We start from the raw sequence: 22,132 nt of genomic DNA, 5'->3' as shown, positions 1-22,132 counted from the left end.
GGGCCGCTTGTACCAGCAAGTCCCTAATTGCGGGCACACTCCTTCCTCCTGAGCCCATCAGCCTCTGCGTGGTCACATCAGGGCAGTTGGGTTCCTGGTGACCCATGACTGCCAGGTTAATGGAAACCTTAATGGAAACCCTCTTTTTCCACCCAATTAAGTGGCTGGAGGTGGGATGCTGTGTGAGAGCCGTCTGTTTCAGTTCCCTGACTTTCTCTTGCAGCAATTATCTATGTAGCTCCATTTGGCCTACATAAGCTTAGCATTTGTGTTCATTCATTCATTCATTCATTCCACAGATATTGACAGAGCCGTTATCCATGTGCCAGGTTTTATGCAGGATGCGAGGCCATGGTCATGAATGGGACCTGGCCCCTGTGCACTCCTTGCAAGGTCGGGGGCGTGCAGGGAGGTGAGCACACCGACAATCACATGATCGGGGAATAGGGTTTGTCCTTGTCATGTGCATGGGGAGCTGTGGGAAACCAGGGGAGGGGTTCGAACTGCACCCAGGGATAGGGGATGTGCAGAGAGTGCTTTCCAGACAGCTGGGAAATGGATGGAGCCAACTGATCTAAAGTGAAGGGTATTTCAGGTTATGAGGACAGTCGAGGCAGAGGGGCAGAGATATGACCTATAGAAGTAGCCTGGAATAGCCTCATCAGACGATGAGGGTGGAAGCATGGGAGCTGCAACTGGATTGATGAGAGGAGAGGTCCACTCATTAAGAGTCATTGGGCACCAGTATGAAGGGTTTGCGTTTTACCCTCGAGCCGGTGGGAGCTGTGGGGTATACCGCAACTGAGTGTGACCCATGCCAGCTTTGTGTATTGGAAGGATTTCTGCATCAGACAGGACTCTCTCAGTTTGCAAAGGACAGAAAGCCCAACTCAAAATGGCTTGAAAGCAAAACAGAATTCACTGTTGCATTTGATAGAATGGTCCATGGGGTTGGATGGCCTCAGGTAAGGCTTGATCCAGCACATAGAAGGTGTTGCTAGATCCTAGATTCTGTTCTCTCCTTCCCTGAGCTCTTTCAATCTGGTGCCTTCATCTCCAGGCTCTGTATGGTGGTAAGATGATGGGATGGCTTGAACCTGCATCCTTTCTGGGTCAAGGCCAGTGGGAAAGAGTGCCTGTCTCATTCTCTATTCCTGGTAAAGAATCAGTGCAGCTCATTAGCTCTAACTGGGCCATGCCCATCCCTGACTGTGTTCCTGGGAGGCCAGTGTGCCAGACGGCTTTGTCCTGGGATGCCTGCTCCACCCCAGAGCTGAACTATAAGGCCCGAGCATGGTGGCAGGAGGGGCAGCTCTCTCTGAGGGAGGCTGAGTCTTGTTTGCCTGAAAGGATCAATGGATGCTGGGGAAGAAAAGCAATGGTGTCCAGAACAGTCACCTCTAGAAGGGGAGAGGCTGGGCTGGGGTGGGAAGAGTTTAGGGCAGGGCCTGCAGGGGCCAAGGTGGCCCTCCTGGTGAGAGAGCCCCGCTGGCCATCCCAAGAATAGGGCATGAGTCTGCCAAGGGTGCCCCTAGGTCTGGCATCTTGATTCTTTCCTCTGTGTTCTTGGCACAGACACTCATGCCAGGGCCTTTGCTATCACCCGTAGTCTCAGAGTCCGGTTATTATTCCGTAGTTATCTGTAGGGGTGAGACCGTGCAGGGCTTTCCCTCCCCAGCTTCCTCCCTCCCTCATAGTAGCTCACTGTGTCCCCTGAGGCTGCCAGTGCTGCTGGGAAAGACCCGAGGCTCCTTCTGGGTCTCAGAGCCATTTCTTTGGTTGAACCCAGTTTGCGTCCTTCCTTGTAGAATTGGCTGCCACTTCCTTTAGGGCCCCCACTGCACCCTGTACATAACCCTGCCAGGGCATCTGTTTATTTTCCATTCTTGTAGCTTTATTTTTATTTCAAAAGGAGCACAAGAACACAGTCTGGTGGCAAAGGCTCCCTCTGTCTCCTCCTTACTTTCAGCCACTGGGCCCTTGTAGCAGTAATGCTGCTCTTGTCATTCTGGAGCGTGTCCTTTCATTCCTTTTTCTGTGAATTTTGATACATACACATAGAAATACATAGTGCTGAGTTTTCTAGTTGTATTTTTTACATAAATATCATGCTGTATCTATTTTAAAGTGTCTCACCATGTTGCCCAGGCCGGACTTGAACCCCTGGGCTCGAGTGATCCTCCCACCCCAGCTCCAAGTAGCTGAGACCACAGATGTGCACCACCACACCCAGCCTTTGCCGTATTGTTCTGCAATATGTGTTTTGTTTTTTTTTTAATTTTTTGAGACAGGATCTGGCTCTGTCACCTAGGCTGGAGTGCAGTGGCATGATCCTGGCTCACTGCAACCTCCGCTTCTTGGCTTCAAGCTCTCTTCCCAGCCTCCTGGGTAGCTGGGACTACAGATTCATGCCACCACTCCTGGCTAATTTTTGTATTTTGTGTAGAGATGGGGTTTTGCCTTGTTGCCCAGGCTGGTCTCGAACTCCGGAGCTCAAGCCATCCACCCGCCTCAGCCCCCCGAAGTGCTGGGATTATAGGTGTGAGTCACTGCACCTGACTCAGCCTGCTTTTGCTTTTTTAAAAAATCTCAACACCATGCTATGTATTGCACTTAATTAATTGTGCATTGAATCCTTCGCGAGCCTTCTGTGCCAGGTGCGAGGTCGGCTGCTGGGTAGAAGTGACCAGGATGCATCTTCCCTCGGCTACATGCAGACTCTCCACAGGGCAAGGGCAGGGCCTGCCCAGCCCCGTGCCCAGCCCTTTGGCATCCAGCCGCCAGTATTTGTTAGATCAGCAGGCTGTCATGCCCAAGGATTGCTGCCACCTCAACAGGACAGGGCTTCAGTTGTGTGCTCTTGATGTGGAGTCCGCGCCACCTGTTGACCCGCTGTGGATTTTTACCTTATTGAAATGTTCACACATTTCTTTTAGCTTCTGAACTTATTTCATCTTGAGAAATGGACTGGAACCTTTGGCTCCAGCAGAACAAGTCCCATAAATCAGACGTTCAAGCTGAGCGATCCTTCTGGTTTTGGCCACAGTCGGGGCCTTCTTACTCCTCTGGTCTCGTCAGCACCGTTCAGAAACTCGTCCTTGACTTGGAGATAACAGTGAGTTAAATGGACGTAAATACACCGAGCTCATTACTCCGGGCCGGCATCCCGCATGACAAGGCCCACATCCATTTCTCAGTAAAAACAAACTACATCTGCCACTTGAAAGGTCAAGAAGCACTTTCATGTACGTTGTGCTCCATGGATCACTGGAAGTCCTTTCCCTCTTTTCCATATCCGGGCCAGGAGGAGCAGCTGCTCTCTGGCACCGTTTAGCCTTTGCTGCCTTTTACCCTAGGCAAGACATTTTGTTATTCCTCCAATTTGTAATCCCAAAACACCTGGAGTTCGTAACCTCCTGGGGAGGGCCAGGCCTCACATTTCAAGGCCTTTGCACGTGTGATATGCCAGCAACAGCTCAGCCCTTTGAATTATGATCCACGGCTCCTTCCACTCACCTTGTTTCTGGATGTCAGAAAAGACTGCCCAACAGCATCTCCTCCCAGCTGCCGAGGCCGATGATATTTTTATTCTTATTTAGATTTTACTTAGGTCTTATTTTAACTCCACTGAGCTGTGAGATCTTCACCAAAGTACAACTGGACTTATTTTTAGAAGAACTGCTCTGTTAAGAAGACCTTCGTGCCTGATGAATTTAATTATTCTGATAAATTACAGCTTCTGCGAAGGAACCACGCCCCTCTGAGTACAGATGGAAGTTGGAAAATTCATAGAAAGCTGTCATCTCCTGGCGAAGGCCTGGGAAACCTCATTTGACAGAGATGTCTTTGGGTTCCTCTTAAGCACGAGCGAAGGATCCCAGTGCCCCCTCCCCTGCTGGGAAGAGGAGCCGGTGGCATGAATTGGCACGGAGCCGCACCTTTCTTTCTCCTCCTTTATCCTCCCGCAAGCTCCACAGACCACTCTGCTTCTTTGAGCAGGATCAGTTGTAACTAGAAGTGGGTAGGGCTTGAAAGGGGCTGGTTAAGTGTTTAAAATTGAGGCAGCTTTCCTGCTATTTTCAAGTTCTTTTAGATGTGCAGGGATGGAGAATGGCTGTTTTTGTTGGGGTTTTCTCTTTGATCCTGGTTCAGACGGGGCCCTCTGAAATTTCTCCCCCTGATCTTTTGTGCTCTGTGAAAACCAGGAATTGCATGGATGGTGTAGAAAATCCCCATAGGTGGCAAAGCAACTCTGCTGTGTTGAAATGACATGCTTAGAAAAGTGTCAGAAAATGGAGATGCCATCGCTCCGGCCCCCCAGGGCCTGTGGCTCAGCCTCCCTTGGGCCTTTGTGTCTGGGCCAGACCCTCCAGGCAAGCCCCTGGTGAAGCTGTTGGGCCCATCGTTGCAGGGGTGCCTCGCCATCCCCCCGTGTCCTGCCCGGGTTCCCCTGGTGGAGCACGACGCTGATCAGCCTTGGCGTTTTCAGATTTCTTCTCTCCATTAAGGTAACCTTGTTCTTTAAACCAGCCTGCTTTCAAAGTTGTTTTCCTAATAATATCAAAAGGAGGAAAAAAAGCTGCCTGAAAATCTTTTTTTTTTTTTTTGGGGGGGGAAAGAGCCTGGGCATAAATAAATACAACCATACAAAGGAGAAAATTAAAAAAAAAAAAATCAAAGATGGAACCTTTGCGTTTGGCCTGAGGTATAAATGGCAGGGTTTTTATGACATGCTTTTAGTGTTTGATTCTCTTTCTCTCCTCTTATGTTCTTATAATTCCAAACAGGAGCGATGGTGTTTTTTTTTTAAACCTTGCCCAATCTTTGGGTGGAGGCTTTGGAAGCCGCACATTCTCCACCATTACAGTCACTCAAAGCTGACGCCTCCCGAGGGGCTGCTGCGTGCCAGTGACTGTGCCGAGCGCGTGTCTCCTTGAATCTTTGTGATCTCTCTGAGGTGTGTTAGGCCCCACTTCACAGATGGAAACTGAGGCATACAGAGCCGTCAAGTAGCTTGCCCAAGATCACACACCTTGTCAGTGGTCAAGCTGGGCTCCAAAACCAGCAGCGTGGCTCTGGGGTTCTAAGCCCTCTGTTGTGCTGTTCCTTGAATATATTAAAAGGCCTACTATGTGCAGGAACTGGGTTGGCACTGGCAGGGAGGGAAGTTCAGGAAGGAGATAGTTACATGGCTGTGTGGCTTGAGCTGGGGAGAGGGGAACACCCAGGAGGGCTTCTTGGAGGAGGTGGCCAGTAAGATGAGGTTGAAGATAGGTAGGATTTAGTAGGGCACAGTGAGGTGCAAGATCAGGTAGAACTGGCTTTAGTCCTGACTCTGGGCCTTTACATCTAACAGCACAGGACCAGCCACTCCCTCACAGACTTGTTTATTTATTATTATTATTATTATTTTTGAGACAGTTGGAGTCTCGCTCTGTTGCCAGGCTGGAGTGAAGTGGCACAGCCTCGGCTCACTGCAACCTCCACCTCCCAGGTTCAAGCGATTCTCATGCCTCAGCTGCCCAAGTAGCTGGGATTGCAGGCGCCTGCCGCCACGCCTGGCTAACTTTTGTATTTTTAGTAGAGACAGCGTTTCATCATGTTGGCCAGGCTGGTCTCAAACTCCTGACCTCAGGTATTTCACCCACCTCGGCCTCCCAGAGTGCTGGAATTACAGGCATGAGCCACTGCGCCTGGCTTCCCTCACAGACAAAGTGAATGGCTGGCATGGAAGGTACCCTGCACATAGTAGGTACTCAGGAACACAGACAAAGTGGATGGCTGGCATGGAAGGTAGCCTGCACATAGTAGGTGTTCAGGAAACATTAGTGGTGCCCTCCCCTTTCCCATGGATAGTCAGCAATATGGGTTGGACATGTGTGTCCTGTAATCCGAGGTTGTTTGCCCTCTGGCTGGCCCACAGAATTTGAATTAATGGCTCACATTTATAAATGGGGAGATTCCACACCAAACCCCATATTTCCAGCTTTTCTTGAAAACTCAGATCTGGTGACTGCAGCCCGCACTTCCCACTCTGCCGTCCCAGGCTGAGCGAGGAGTGCCCATCTCCAGAGACAGTGAACCAAGGGGCCCTCATCCTGTCAAATGCCCTCCTGTCTCTCTCTTCCTACCTGGCCGCCCATGCAGGCCACAGAGCGCGGTGCTGCAGGTGAACTCTGCTGCAGTGGGAACGAGTTGGCGTCGGCTCCCTCGTGGCCGGCTGCTGGATTCGTGTGGACAGGGACATTCTTCTTAGAACAGTGCAGACACTTAGGAAAACAAGCACAAGACGGTCTTTTTCCCTTAATCACCCATCTCATGAAATCAAGCCCCAGTCCCTTGGAAGCCCACACCCTCCACACCCTCCAGATACTGAGAGAATGCATGCCAGCATGCCTGTGCCAGCGTGCCTCTGCCAGCACACCCGGGCCAGCAGACCTTTCTCTGTGACTGAAGACAGCCGGCACTTCATATCTTTGAAGGGTTTGTCTTTCTGGCAAGTGGACGGTACTTTGAAAACCAAAACATTCCTGAGATTCACTGAAAGCCACTAAACTGGCACCGTTCAGGCGGTGAGGGTTGGGGGCGGGGGAAGCCAAGGGTGTGAGAGCAGTCCCTCCTTCCAAAAATCAGACCGATCCTCTGAAGACGACGATCAGATCCAGGCTGAAAGTTCCTCTGCAAAGGAGCTGTGTCCTTCAGGGAACCCAGGCTGCAAAATGTAACAAGGCCCAGAAGGGCATCTGTCAAACCTTCATGGGGTTCAGCTTTGGACATGCTGGCTCTAGTTTGTCCCCACTGCACTCTGCACAGAGCCCGGAAGGCCCTTTCGTTAGCCTGGCCTTCTTTCAAGGCCAGTTCAATTGCTGCCTCCTCCAGGGATCCCTCCATGCTTCTCTGTGGAATGGGGGACCTTGCCTGCCTTGTGGTCACTCTTCCCCCAGTTTGTGCCTCTCTTGGAGCCTAATCACAGAAACCCTGTACATCCACAGCTGCCTCTCCCACTCGCGGGGAGTGGTTTGTGGGCCATGTGTGGGTGCTCACGATTCCCCTTATTCCTCAGGAAATGTGAGGAATTTCCCGTGGGGCCGGTACTCCCACCACCCCATGTTACAGATGGGGAAACTGAGGCTTAGTGAGATGAGGGGACTTCCCCAAGACCACACACCAGCAAGTGGCAATGCGAGATTTGGACTGGGGCTCTGTGGCCACAGGCTTGGGCTCCTCCTGCCAACTGAGGGGTCTGCCAGCCTGTGCACCCTCCTCCTGGCCCCCGAAGCCTTTGCTTCCCTCAGGCCATCATGCATAACCAGCCCCTTCAGAATGCGCTGCTGAACAGGCCCTGGGCCGTGTTCGTGAGTGCGTTTCTCATTTATTAAGGTCACAAAATCCCTGGCCCTGTTTAATGTCATCTTTGATGTTCAAGGGCGGCGTGGAAATCTCTGTTTTCATGTGACCCAATTTCTAGGCTTTCAAAATGCGGCTCCTCTCCTCCTCCCTCTCTGTGTTTTTGAAATCAGGTGAGCAGGGCTGCCTCCAAGCGTTGACCACTTGCCCCGAGGTCTCCCTCCCCACCCCTCAGGCTCAGGCACGTGGGTGCAGTGCCAGCTCTCGGGCCTTGCCAAGAGGACTCATGGGCGTAGACCACCTGTATGATCCTCCACACGTAGGGAAACTGGGTCTTTTGTTCTTCCTCTGCCGTCGGCGTGAGCACTGCAGGCAGCTGTGCTGGACGGGACCTCCCTGCACCTGTCGTGTGTTCCTATGATGCCAGCCAGGACATGGAACTTCCACCGGACCCCCTGTACTCCAGGGCTATCATATTCCCAAGGATTCCTGTGAAAAATCACTTTTCCCTGTTTCCTTTCTGCCTTTTAAGACTCTCTGCTGGTTACAACTCTTCTTGGAACTAGTCACGTGGTACAAATAATTGCTGAAATTTGGTCCCTGTTTTCTCAGCTCATCTGGGTGACCTGTAGGGGATCTTCTGGAGTATTTTCAGGGAGGGGGGGCGGAGGGAATCTCAAAGCTCTGTGCCTATATCATTTCCCCGTGAAGGCATTTAATATTTGTCCACTGCTGGTGCAGAGTTATGCTAAGGATTTTGGAACTTCAATGATGAGTGGTCTTCCCTTAGGATGCTGGCTGTGGGTGGAGGACAGTGTGTGCCGGCAGCCAGGCTGGCTTGCGGCTGGAATGTGGGTTACCTGGAGAGGGCCTGCTTTTTTTTTTTTTTTTTTTTTTTTTGCTATTTAAAAAATTTGTTGTAAAATAGACATAACGTAAACTTTACCATCTTAGCCGTTTTCAAGAGCAGAGTTCACTGATATTAAGTACGTTCTCATTGTGCAGCCATCACCACCCACTCACCCACAGAACTCTTTCATCTTTCCAAACTGAAACTCTGCCGTCATTCAACACTACCTCTCTATTTGCCACCTCCCCCTACCCCCAGCAGCCACCAGACTGCTTTCTCCTCTGTGCATTTGCCTACTTAAGGGACCTCCTATGGATGGAATTGTACGGTGTTTGACTTTCTGTGTCTGGCTTATTTCACTGAGCATAACATTCTCAAGGTTCACCCATGCAGTAGCCTGGCCCGGACGTCCTTCCTTTTTAAGGCTGGATAATATTCCGTGGTATACACGGACCACGTTTTGCTTACTCATTCGTCTGGTGTTCTCAAATGCCAAGACTCAGTGACTTCGGCTGTGCCCGAAACCTTCCTCTAATCAAAACACTTCCTAACCCCAACCTGTACCTAGGCTCTGACACTCCTGCATCAGGCAGTCCTCCAGGATAAGTTACCTGTTTAAAATGCAAATATATTTCCTTGTGGGGAGTGTGTAATTGGCATTCTGGGGCCCCGCTGCCATTGTCTTTATGAGGGAGGGAGGTTGTGTTGTCCTAGAAGCTGGGTCCACAACCGTGTCCCAAGAGCCCATCAGGTGCCACGCTCTGGGCTGGGGACTCGACGTTCATAGTTTGGTTACATTTAGCCCTTCCAAAGGCCCTGGCATTTCTGCAGTGTTACCTATAAATTCCATGTGCGGAAACATGCGTTATTTCCTTTTTTTTTTTTTTTTTTTTTTTTTTTTGAGAGAGAGTTTCGCTCTGTCACCAGGCTGAAGTGCAGTGGTGTGATCTTGGCTCATTGCAACCTCTGCCTCCCGGGTTCAAGCAATTCTCCTACCACAGCCTCCTGAGTAGCTGGGACTACAGGTGTGCACCACCACACCCAGCTAATTTTTGTATTTTTAGTAGAGACAAGCTATCATCATGTTGGCCAGGATGATCTCGATCTCTTGACCTCGTGATCCACCCGCCTCAGCCTCCCAAAGTGCTGGGATTACAGGCGTGAGCCACCGCGCCCAGCCTGGGTTATTTCCACTTTTGGGCTGTTTTAAGTAGTGCAGTTATGGACACGGAGTAAAAGAGGGTCCGCTTTTTCAGAAGCTGAGTATCAGGACCTTTGCTGACATGAGAGGAGCTGGTGTCCTGGGGCCCCGCTGCCATTGTCCTTATGAGGATGGAGGTTGTGTCATCCTGAAAGCTGGGTCCACAGGTGTGTCCGGAGAGCCCATTGCGTGCCATGCTCTGGGCTGGACGCTTGACATTTATGGTTACATTCAGCTCTTCCAAAGGCCCTGGCATTTTTGCAGTATTACCTATAAATGCCACATGGAGAGACGTGCAGAGAGGTGAATGGGACGTACCTGGGGTCTCACGGCCAGCACGGGTGGGGCCCCGCTGGCCTGCTGCTCCAGAGCCATCATGCCACACCCCCTGCTGCTCCATCGCCTGCCACTGTGGAGTCTGGGTGTCCAGAGCTGGAGGTGTTCAAGGTTCGAGGTGACTCTGGTGTTAAAAGAGGAAATACGGTTTTCATTCTGAACCCGTTTCATGGAGAAGGAGGGACAGCTCCGGGCACACTGGCCTGGGTACTTTTGCGGCATGTGATCAGGGACTGCTCCCCAGCGGCCCTCCACCAGGGCCATGAAAGCGGCCAGGACCCTACCTCCACCCGGCACCATGGACGCATCTTGGGGCTGGAACCTGGAGTCCCACGTGCAGTTGGAGCTGAGGCTGTGACTGTGGAAAAAGCGTGACATCACAGAAGCAAGAGTTTCTGTGTGGGTGGGTGTTCATCCCTGGTGGATACGGCTGAAAGGCCTGGAGGGTGTCCCTGGTGCAGGACGATGAGGCATCGTTTCTGGTTCTGGGGTTGTCCCTAATCACTGGGCGTTCCAGACCCTGTAACTGTTCAGCGCTCCCTTGAGACGGGAGGCCATGGTGTTTCTGACTTGGAGCCTCTGGCTCTCTTTATTAGATTCTGTTGCATGTTCCAGCAGTCCTGACCTGGATGTTCCATCATATTTCTGTCCCTGTGAACGTGGCCATCACCAGTGACCCCACTTTAAACTCCAGATTCACCTGTATGCATGACTGGAGGGGATTAGCATCTTGAGTCCATGGTTCAGGATGCAGCCCCCCAGCAGAGGAAGGGCAGTTGGTGGAACTCTCATGCCCCATCGCTGTGGTCCATGCTTTGTCTGCCTCAGCGGCCTTGGTCAGATCTGGAAACATCTGGAAGCTTTGGTGTCTTAGTTATGAGTTTCAAAGAGCAGTGAAAACAGACTGGCAGAGCTCATCGAGACCTGGGAAATATTTGGGGTGGGGAAGAACTACAGAATGTATTCTTGGTTCGGAGCATTTTTCCCTCCGACTCTTTCTGGGCAACAGGCCTTTTAGGAATGTTTGTTAAATGCTGAAAAAACAGGAATTGATTTCTCTCTGCGTCCACAGCCAACACGTGAGGCCACGGCACTCCGTGTGTACTAACCTGGTTTTTCTTTCCTTTTGCTCAACAGTGAGTGACCTGCAGGAAGAAGGCAAGAATGCCATCAACTCACCGATGTCGCCCGCCCTGGCAGATGTTCACCCTGAAGACACCCAGCTCGGTACGGGGCATTCCTCCGCTCCCTGCCCTGAGACAGTTGAGCTTCTGTGGCACTAAGTTGGTCTTGGGGAGGCCAATGAGGAGCCTGATAGATCTGGCCTCTTGATCAGATGCTGGGGGCATTTGGGAGTCTAAGTTCTTAGCTCAAGGTCATGTTTAGAAAAGTCCATTAGGAAAAGCAAGTCCTTCTTTGAGGGTTTCTGCCCCAGTCTTAAAACGTAAGTTTATTATTCAGGTGGTGAAGCCAGCAGATCAGGAGAAGACTGAGTTGAAAAGATAGTTTGTTAAACTCATAGTTCTGAAAGGGGGTGTAGCAGGCTACTCAGGGCCACACCATGCCACACCTTGCCATGCCATGCCACACCATGCCATGCCATGCCACACCATGCCACACCACGCCATGCCATGCCATGCCATGCCACACCACACCATGCCACACCATACCATACCACACCACACCACGCCATGGAACGCCACATGGAATGCACCAGTGTCAGGCAGAGGCAGAAGGAGCAGGGCCAATGCCTTTATTTTATATTTTATGTGTATATTTTTTGAGATAGAGTCTCACTCTGTCGCCCAAGCTGGAGTGCAGTGATATGATCACAGCTCATGGCAGCCTTGACCTTCCAGGTTCAAGTGATCCTCCTGCCTTAGCCTCCTGAGTAGCTGGGACTACAGGCATGTGCCACCATGCCCACCTAACTTTTTAAATTTTTTGTAGAGATGGGGTCTTGCCATGTTGCTCAGGCTGGTCTCCAACTCCTGGGTTCAAGCAATTCTCCTGTCTTGGTTTCCCAAAGTGCAGGGACTATGGGTATGAGCCACTGCGTCCGGCCCCAATACCCTTACTGTGGTTTTCTCTGAAGGAATGGGCAAGGCTGGGTGAATGGGCCTAGGCCCGGCTTGTTGGAGTCATACCAGTGGGCTTTGGGGTGCAGGAGCTGTCCTGAGTCTTCTCAGGAAGAAGACTCTCCTTCTTCCACACCACGTGGCGTGGCGTGGTATGGCGTGGCGTGGCGTGGTGTGGCGTGGCGTGGTATGGTGTGGCGTGGTATGGCATGGCGTGGCATGTCCCCAGGGCCAGGGGAGATTAGGGTGAGGATATTGACTGGGAGTGTAGGTGCCCTGTGAGAGCCCAAGAAAAGAGATGGCTGGGGGCTCTGGGCTCTGGGGCTCAGGCTCTGAGCGGGTTTACATGTGAAAGGTGTGCCCAGAGAGGTTGGGTTACCATCTCTAGGAATTAGCTCGCCCTGGAGGTGCAGTCTCTCCAGTCAGCACGGCCCCGAGATGCCACACACCAGAAAATACAGAAAACAGGCCGGGCGCGGTGGCTCACACTTGTAATCCCAGCCCTTTGGAAGGCCACAGTGAGCAGATCACTTGAGGTCAGGAGTTTGAGATCAGCCTGGCCAACATGGTGAAACCGCGTCTCTCCTAAGAATACAAAAATTAGCCGGGTGTGGTTAGCCTGTAGTCCCAGCTACTCTGGAGGCTGAGGCAGGAGAATCGCTTGAACCCGGGAGGGGGAGGTTGCAGTGAGCCGAGATCGCACCACTGCACTCCAACCTGGGTGACAGAGCGAGACAACTCAATGAAAAAAAAAGAAAAAAAGAAATTGCAAAACATGATTAATACGCTTCCTCCCTTTGGGCCAGCCAGAGCTGCCTGCAGCCTGGGCTTACAGGGTGGGCCCTGCCAAGTGGCCCAGGCCCCTGCGCTCACTGCCTGATGTAATGGGTAACAGCTAAGACACATTTTCCTTAAAGTGTGTTTTGGGATCCAGCTGATCTGGAAGGCGATTGTGGAACATTCCGCTTATTTCCAAACCCTGGTTCAAAGGGAAGTCCCAGTTCATCCCTTTTTTGTGGTTTCCGTGACAAGGCCAGGCCAGCAAGAGCTTATGGAGAAGAAATGCCAATGCAAGTTCAGCTGCCAGCCGACCCGAAGCCAGAGCTGGTGATGCTACCTGAGGTCACACCGGGGTCCACTGGGCTTCCTCTCCCTCCAGTTAGAAGACAGCAGCCCCACCAGGCGCTGTGGCTCAGGCCTGTAATCTCAGCACTTTGGGAGGCTGTGGCGGGTGGATCACCTGAGCTCAGGAGTTCGAGACCAGCCTGGCCAACATGGCAAAACCCTGTCTCTACTGAAAAATGCAAAAATTGGGTGTAGTGGCTCACGCCTGTAATCCCAGCACTTTGGGAGGCCGAGGCGGATGGATCACCTGAGCTCAGGAGTTCGAGACCAGACTGGCCAACATGGTGAAACCCTGTCTTCTAAAAATACAAAAATTAGCCGAGTGTGGTGGCAAATGCCTGAAATCCCAGCTACTTGGGAGGCTAAGGCAGGAGAATTGCTTGAACCCGGGAGGCGGAGGTTATAGTGAGCCGAGGTCCCACCATTGCACTCCAGCCTGGGCAACAAGAGTGAAATTCCAGCTCAAAAAATAAAATAAATAAATAATTAGCCAGGTTTGGTGGTACACACCTATAGTCCCAACTACTCAGGAGGCTAAGGTGGGAGGATTGCCTGAGTCTGAAGAGGTTGAGGCTACAGTGAGCCAAGATCATATCACTGCACTCTAGCCTGGGCAACAGAGTTAGACCCTGTCTCAAAAAATAATAATAACTGAACTTACTCACTGAATATTTGCACAGCACCTGACTCTTTCTGAAGTCCTCTTTGTGTATTTTATATCCTTTGGGCTCATAGAAGTCATCATTGTAGCGAATATTGGGGGTCCACTGTGAATGCTTCTGCTCCTGAGTCCCTTCAGGGACCCTGTGAGGTGGGTTGTATCATTATCCCCATTGTACAGATGGGGAAACTGAGGCACAGATCTACGATCACAGAGATCACTAGTAAGTGCCAAAGTTTTGAAACCCGGGCGTTTTGCCCCCAGAGCTGGGCTGCTCCCCCTGCTCTAGACCCTCTCAGTGAAGATGGTGGCCCTCATCAGAGGTGAGCAGGACAGGTCTCCGTCCTTGGGCACATTTTATTGCAGCTGATGGATGCTCTGCTGTGATGCACAAGGTGGGGAGGGCGGGGGGAGGGCGGGGGCTCGGTTGCCACAAAACACTGGCACAGAGATACCACCCCCGCCCCGGCCCCTGGGCGCTGCTTCTCCTCTGACTGACGTGGAGAGAAGCCCGATCCAGGTGTGGACCCGGACCTGCTGAAGATTCTGAGCCCACGTCTGATCCCCCGGCACCCCCTGGGCTGGGCAGCACTTGCCGTACCCACTGTGGTGTCCCAGGACTGTGGGTTCCTCGAGGGGTCCTGCCTCAGTCTCGGAGCCACCGAGAGGATCATGGCACACTTTAGAGACCACCAAAGTCACACAGCTCAGAGATGGCACGGTTCCTGGTGTCTGCTCTCAGCTTCCTTTTAGGAAAAACAAAGAGCCTCTCACAGCCTTTTTCTTCTCTCCCAGAGTCCCTGGAGTCCCGTTTCTCAATGCAGGATGTCAGAAAGTCCCAGGGCACTCGGCAATGAGGGTTCCTCGCCACCCCAAGACCTACCAAAGGAGAGTATGTGGGTCCAGGCCCCTCTGTGTTAAACATGCCCCCGTGAGTCCGGGGCCCGCTGAGGTCTGGGAATTGCTCCTCTTTAGGCCGCATGAGCAGCCCCTAGCGGACCGAGGGCCATGGTATTCAGTGGCCCGCAGGGGCTTCATGTCTGGGGTCCCAGGCCAAGGTGAGCCAGTCATGAATGCTGACAGGCGGCAGGGGCTGATGGTGAGCTCCGGAGCCTCTAGACACAGAGGTTCCTCATCTAGGGCAAACGCCTGCTCTGAGTCAGACCCCTGCCCTGTGAGATGCAGCTGCTCCCTGGTCTGTGCAGAGCCTCTGAGCCCAGCCTACCATCACCATCACCAGGTGGCCGGGAGATTCCGGCGGAATCCGCAGACAGACACACCGCCACACACAGCTGCCTGCCTGGGGCCTGCCGCCCACCCTCTCAGGCCCACTGTCCCCCTCTAGGTGGGTTCAGGAATGAAAGCTACCCCACGGGGACAGTTAAAGACCAGAGATGCCTCTGAGAAAGTGTTTGGTGACACTAAGACTCGAAACGGCGACTCTGTCCTCCACTTTCACAGTCTCTGGGTCAGACGCCCCGTTCCTCTCAGTGGTCCCGCTGACTGGGGCAGGACCCCTCAAGGAGCCTGCAGTCCTGGGACATCCGAGCAGGCACGGCACACTGCCCAGTCCAGGGGATGTCGGGGGATCAGACGTGGGCTCAGAGCCTTCAGGAGGGAGCTGCGAGTTCCCTTGGTGGGGGCCACATGAGCTGGGCGGGCCCAAATCTTGCTTCTCAGTTCAGCGAGAGCTAGGTGTGAGGACATGCTAGATAGGGCAATGCTTAGATTTTTACTGTGGGTTGAAGGGGCTGTTCCCAGAAATGGCCTCTCCGAAGGCTGGGATTGGGTAGTGACCTGCTCGCTCTCCGTCCTGCGCCCCCTCCCATACACGTGTGGATGCACGGCCTGGTCCTCCTCCTTGCCCACCTGAGATAGGTGGTCCAGAGTGGGTCTCAGACGTGGGTCACACAGGCACACCAAGTCCTTTGGGACAGGAGAGCTTGGAAGATTTGGCGTTTGGGCACAAGGATCTGAGCTGGGGAGCTGAGATCTGAAGGGTGAAGGAAATGGGCCAGGGAGAGAGTGTTGGACAGCGGGAGCAGGTGCCACGGCTCAGGGCAGGCAGCAGTGAGGCTTCAAGGAGGAAGGCCAGATGGGCTGGAGCAGATTGCACCAGGAGGGCAGGAAATGAGGCTGGAGAGGGGCCCTGGAGGCTGCATGGAGGACGCTGGCCTTGATCCCAGCAGGAGTGGGAGGCTGTGGAGGCCTTTGCAGAGATATCGTCAGGACTCCCAAGTGCTCCCTGCACGTTACCTGGAGTGTCCTTCTCAGGCATCAGATCTGTATGACTTTTAGTTTCTCCACGTGGTCAGTTTACATTCTGCTGCCGGGAAGCTGCATCACATCTGTATCAGTGGCAGAGTTTCACTCAAAGCCATTTTCTTTCCTTCATTTGTATTTTATTTTATTTTATTTTTTATTTATTTTTAAAAATAGAGACAGGGATTTCACTATGTAGCCCAGGTTGGTCTGGAACTCCTGGGCTCAAGCAATCCTCCCTCCTCAGCCTCCCAAAGTGCTGGGATTACAGGCGTGAGCCACTATGCCCAGCTTCAAAGCTGTTTTCATTCTGACTGACACGGTCAGTGTTCCCAGCCCATGGGAGCCTGTCTGGGCTCTGGGACCCTGGTCTCTACTGTGTCCTGGCCGTCTCCACTTGTATGTCCTGGGGGGTACCTGGCTTCTGCCTGAAGCCTCTCTTGTGCCTTTTTTCCTCTTTAAGAGAGAGGCGTGGTGTAGAGCCTCCCGGTGAGTGGAACCTGGGCCTCACCCGCCCCATGCTCTGTGCAGGTCGCGGAGCTGGACAGCATGGGCAGCCTGAGACCCCCTCGCCCTTCCCTGCGTGTGTTCAGAGGTGCTCGGCGCCCGCTGGCTTCTGTGTGGTGCTGGGCATTTCTGCTATGGAGCACGCCTGGCTTCTGTGGGTGCCTCCTCCACAGTCCCGCCTCTGCACCATCTCCACGGCACTGTCCTCCATGACGGGCTGGGCTGGCTGCCTGGTGTCTGTGGGATCCAGGCTAAAACATGGAGGGAAAGCAAACAGGTAGAGAAATAGAAAGAGGATGAGGATGAGCACATTTCGCTGTTAAACCTCATCCACCACCCCTTTTTTTTTTTTGCTATTTATTTCTCAATATTTTTTCTGCATGTTATTTTCATACAACATTGCATATTGATTCTTTTCCACTGAATGTACCAAACATTTTCCATCTCATTATAACCATCCCAACTCTTCCTATGTATTTATAAATAGTGGCCACAGGGAACTACCTGGTGCCTGGAGCTTTCCCACATAACGGATCCCGGCCAGGGGATGCATCTCATGCCCTGTAAATGCCGCTCTCTCCTTATATCTCCTGAAACATGGAAATGGTTTGGACCAGCTGCTGGCAGAGTCTGGGAGGGGCGAGGTCAGGCAGAACGATGGAGTTTGACTTCATCCCCTTCCGGAAGAGGGGAAGGCGGGAGGAGGCCCCATCCACCTTCCAGAAGGCGGTTCCTCACAGTCACCCTCCCCTAGTGCTGGGTTCTCTGCTTCTCCATTTGTCAGAGATGAGTCGGCCTCCCCCGGCTCCCCATGTCCCTGCTACCCCCACAATCGCTGACCGTGACTTCCTTTTGTCCCTGGCAGAGGAGAACGAGGAGCGCACGATGATCGACCCCACGTCCAAGGAAGACCCCAAGTTCAAGGAACTGGTCAAGGTACGGAGCTCCGTCTTGGTTGGAATCTTCCTCTTAGGGCGAGGCCTTGGCTTTGGGGTTCAGGGCTCTCGTGGACAAAGGGAGCTAAACCCGGGGCTCCTGAAAGGGATGTTGGTGCTGCGTGAGAAGGTGGGCAGACGTGTTGGCAGAAGAGGATGGCAGGGGGGATCCAGCCCACAGTGCCGAGTGCCTCCCATGTGCCCTGCTGGGCTGGGGCTTTAACAACCAGGCTTGTGAACTCTTGGCTGGACAGAGCCCGGCAGGAGGGGATTTTAGGATTAGGAGTGAGTGCTGGCGTGAGCTAGTGTAGTACCTTACAGATGGAGTTGGAGCTCTGTCTGGAGCCTGGTGGAGTCTAGATTCAGATTTAACCCTGAAAAGCAGGAGGGTGACCCCTCTGGCCACTCCTGCTGAGGAGCCATCTGATGTCGATGCCTGCGCTGAGTGGACAGTCAGTTTCCACCACGTCTGGAGGCGTGGATCCCAGCTGGGCGGGGAACCCGGCTGCCCCGCTCCCAGAGGTCAGGGAACAGTGAGGGAAGGGGCCCGTGGCGCCGGTCTTCTGGGGCAGCGGCTGTCCTTCTCCAGCGTGGCTCCTGCTCGCCGTGAGGCAGTGCTTGTGTGGGTCCAAGTACAGATTGCAGTTTTGGTTGCTCTGATCTAAACCACGGTAGGGCTTGAGAGGGAATCTCCTGAAGAGGAGAGGCTGTGGGCTCCGCCTGACCCTGGTGAACCCAGGGTGGGCTCTCGGGCAGACGGCTGTGGCAGACGCAGACACTTGACTTCCACAGCTCACAGCCAGCTTGGGCACCCCGGGATTCTTGAAAATGCAGATGATGACAGTGTCTGCCAGAAACAGACATTTTTCTATTAAAAGTGCTTTTTAAACAGCTTCTCCACCTTCACCACCACAATGGACCTGACACTGGGCTGTACAGCTGTGTTTTCATGAGGGCTCATTCAGAATAAGTAAAATGGCTTGCAAGTTATATTCTTTTAAAATTTACATTGAGGCCGGGCACGGTGGCTCGTGCCTGTAATCCCAGCACTTTGGGAGGCCAAGGTGGGTGGATCACCTGAGGTGAGAAGTTCGAGACCAGCCTGGTCAACATGGTGAAACCCTGTCTCTACTAAAAATACAAAAAATGTGCCGGGCTTGGTGGCGGGCACCTGTAATCCCAGCTACTTTGGGGGCTGAGGCAGGAGAATGGCTTGAACCTGAGAGGCAGAGGTTGCAGTGAGCTGACATCTTGCCACTGCCCTCCAGCCTGGGCACCAAGAGCAAAACTCCGTCTCACACAAAACAAAACAAAACAAAACAAAAAACCGAAAATAAACCATTCCAAATGTCAGTTTTAGGGTCCACCCAAAGATGTTGACTCTTAATAAATTACTTAATTTGTTTTATTTTTTCCCTCTGAATACCCACTTTGTTATTTTGAACAGAAGAATGTCGACGAGGAAAGTCACTGTCTTTTAGCCACCAAAATGTTGTTCTCGGGGGATATTTAAGCAAGGGATGCATGAGAATTATCAATCTTCTCCAGAGAAACAGACCCCATTGTGTCAGTATCTAGAGAGAGGTTTATTATGATATTGGCTCACTTGACTATGGAGGCCGAGAAGTCCCACACAACCTGCCGTCTGCAAGCTAGAAAGCTGGAGGGCCGGTGGTAGAGATGCCAGCCTGCGTCTGCAGCCCTGATTAGCAGGAGCAGGGTGGGAGAAGATCCAGGTGCTGGCACTAGCAGCCCCCTGCAGAGAGAGGTGAATCCCACCTTCCTCCACCTTTTTGTTCTATGGGATCGGAGGAGGCCCACCCGCCTTGGGGAGGGCTGTCTGCTTTACTCCATCCACCAATTCAAATGCTCATCTCCTCTGGAAACTCCCTTCCAGACACACCCAGAAACAATGTTTCACTGGCTGTCTGGGCACCCCAGAGCCCAGGCAAGTTGACACAGAAGATGAACCATCCCATACACCTTTCTAAAGATTTTTTTCTTTGATTTTTGAGCAATGCTTGAGAGTTCACAAACTCCATTCACGGGATTATCTTCTTGAAACAACTCCCTGGGAGCTGTGTCATTCTTGCTTCCATGTGGAGACTCAGAGAGAAGTGAACAGGCTGGGTGCCATGGCTCATGCCTGAAATCCCAGCACCTTGGGAGGCCAAGGTTGGGGGATCGCTTGAGCCCAGGTGTTCAAGACCGGCCCGGGCAACATGGCGAAACCCTGTCTCTCTACAGACAGAAAAAATATATATATATACAAAAATTAACTGGGTGTGGTGGGAGGCGCCTGTGATCCTCGCTATTCAGGAGGCTGAAGTGGGAGGATTGCTTGAGCCCAGGAGGTCAAGGCTGCAATGAGCTGTGATTATGCCTGTGAATAGCCACTGCACTCTAGCCTGGGTGACAGAGCAAGACCCTGTCTCAAAAAAAAAAAAAAAAAGAGAGAGGTTTAAGTAACTCCCCACTCCCAGGTGCTGGGGTCGGTGATGTGTCTGGGCTTGAGTCACTCTGTCCGTTTGGTGCTGTGTTCACTGAGCCGGGTTGAGTGCAGGGTCCTGTGCTGGGCCCTGGGCCCTGGGGCTGGGGGATGGATAAGTGATTTCCCTGCTATGCAGGATTTCATTTATGTTCCTCCCAGATATCTGCAGCACCACCCACCCCTGCCTTTGCTGCTTTGCCACCAAAGACCCCCAGGCTGTTTTGGCCTTGGTGGGGCAAGGGCTGGGCTGCTGAGTGCCAGCCCACCGTGGAGGGACCACAATGTCTGTGGCAGCCAGGGCCAAACTGAAGGGACCCGTGGAGGCTCCGGCTGCTCCGCCTCTTCCAGGTTCCAGATTGAGAAGAAGGCCACATTGAGGAGCATGGGGTGGACTGACTGGGGAAGCGAATTAACATCCTTTGGGGCAAAGTAGGACTAACGACAGGAAGGAGCCAAGGAATAAATGCCTCTCCCCGACTTCCCCGATGTTCGCTTCTGAGACCATGGCTCGTGGAGATGGGCCACGTGGCTGAGCATCAACTGGGTTTTCTTCTGAAGCCATAACCAGCTCATGCACCTGCCTCACCTCCCTTCCCCTCCCTGTTGCTAGCCTGGGATGCCCTCCCCTCACCCCCAAACCCCTGCCAAAGAAAATACATCAGCGGTGAGCTTTGTCCTGGTTCTGTTTTGCAGGGAACCTGGGCCAGAATCATGGTCCCCAAAGATGACCATGTGATAATCCCTGGAGCCATTGACTATCATCTTACATGGCAAAGGGACATGACAGGTGTAGGTAACGACCTTGCAATGGGGAGGTCATCCTGGATGATCCAGGTGGGCCCAATGTGTTCACTAGTGTCTGTATAAGAGGGACATGGGGAGCTTTGCCTGCACCTGAACGTGGCAGCTTGACCCTGGAGGCAAGGTGGTAGCTTTTGGCTCTGAAGTTGGAAAAAGGGGCCACACGCTAATGGATGCAGGTGACCTCTGCCTCTAGAAGTGGAAAAGACAAAGAAATGGATTCTGCACTGGAGAACCCAGAAGGAACCCTGGAGCCTCCAGAAGGCACCAGCCCTGCTGACACCTGGATTTTAACCCAGTGGAACAGATTTTGGACTTTGACCTCTAGGACTGCAAGAGAATCCACTGAGCTGTTGGAAGCCCCTGGGTTTGTGTTAATTTGTTACAGCAGCCACAGGTAACTAACACCATCCCCTTCTCCAGGCTGTTGCCTCCAGCTGCAGCTGGCGGACCCTGGCCACTAGCGCCAGGCAGGGTGGGTTTTGGTGCCTGCAGCAGCAGCATCCTTGGCCATTTCCTAGAAGGGCCAGTTGCCAGACACTGAGAAACCTGTTACTGTGACCATCCCACCAGCTTGAAGCACATGTTTCTGGAAGGCTCCACCTGCTCTCAGACTGCAGGTTGCGTCTCAAAGCAGGCTGGCAGACGTTTTCCACTCTTGATCAATGTTTTCCAGAATAAGCATGGACACAGCAACCAGGAGAGCAGCATCGGTTTGGCTGTCAGTGGCATGTTAGTTACTGTAGTGGTGGCACAGAGGGGATGTACATTAAATATTAGTTCTCCCTGAACCACACGCCTTTTAAACAGAGAAGCGTGTGGGTGGCAGCAGGTGAGCTGGCTGTGCTGAGCCTGGGCTGCACTTGGTCGATTCTCATTTCTCGGGCATGCAGGGGGCTCTCTGTGCGGCCGGGATTTTTCCCTGAGTCTGGATTTGCTCATGTTCATGGGCTCTCAGCACCTCCTTTCTTCTGGTTTGGGGAGTCAGGTCCTCACTGCATGAGGCCAGAGCAGCATGCTTGTGCAGGTAGGGGTGAGCAGGGGAGAGTCAGCCTGCCAGCCGCTGCCTGAGCCAGAGGCTAGCACTGTGGCCCGTCTTTGGGCTGCTGCTGAGCGGAGCACCCACATACATGCTCTGCCCAGACCCTTCCTGTGTCATTCGCCGCCTCCCCTCCTCCTTCACTGCCCCGGCCACCCTGACCAGCTTGCTGCTCTGAGGACACACTGAGCCAGTGCCCACTGGTCATCAGGTGAAAGGGGACATCCCATAAGCCCACCCTCACTTCTGACACCAGTGGCAAGTTCAGGATCTCCAGCACTGCCCTGAGGTTTGATCATTTGCTAGAGGGACTCCCAGAACTCACTTAAAGCTGTCACACCCACTCTCACAGTTATGCTTTCTGATGGTGAAGGGATACAGGTGAAAATCAGCCAAGGGAAGAGTTGCCCAGGGCAGAGTTGAACGCACCCACACAGCGCCTCCATTGTCCTTTCACCGTGGGGTCATGGGCAGCATTAATCTCCTGGTGATGTGGGAC

The 22,132-nt window shown here is 52.8% G+C and overlaps 1 protein-coding gene across 10 annotated transcripts in view; it reads left to right on the top strand.

Annotated features, from left to right (window-relative positions):
* The window catches only part of PARVB (parvin beta), a 136,508-nt gene that overhangs the window by 59,804 nt on the left and 54,572 nt on the right, over window positions 1-22,132 (top strand). For all 10 annotated transcript variants that reach the window (XR_006690013.3, XM_065522024.1, XM_045363486.2 and 7 more), the window contains exons 2-3: window positions 10,872-10,961; window positions 17,233-17,303. Coding sequence is in view for 9 of the 10 variants with exons in the window: in XM_065522024.1 (XP_065378096.1) it covers window positions 10,872-10,961; window positions 17,233-17,303 (161 nt within the window). In the remaining variant the exon portion in view is untranslated. The remainder of the gene's footprint in view (window positions 1-10,871; window positions 10,962-17,232; window positions 17,304-22,132) is intronic.

The sequence above is a fragment of the Macaca fascicularis genome, chromosome 10 (assembly GCF_037993035.2).
Source record: "Macaca fascicularis isolate 582-1 chromosome 10, T2T-MFA8v1.1".
Lineage (NCBI taxonomy): Eukaryota > Metazoa > Chordata > Mammalia > Primates > Cercopithecidae > Macaca > Macaca fascicularis.
Note: the sequence above shows the minus strand (reverse complement) of the source record. Positions and strands in the feature narration are given on the sequence as shown.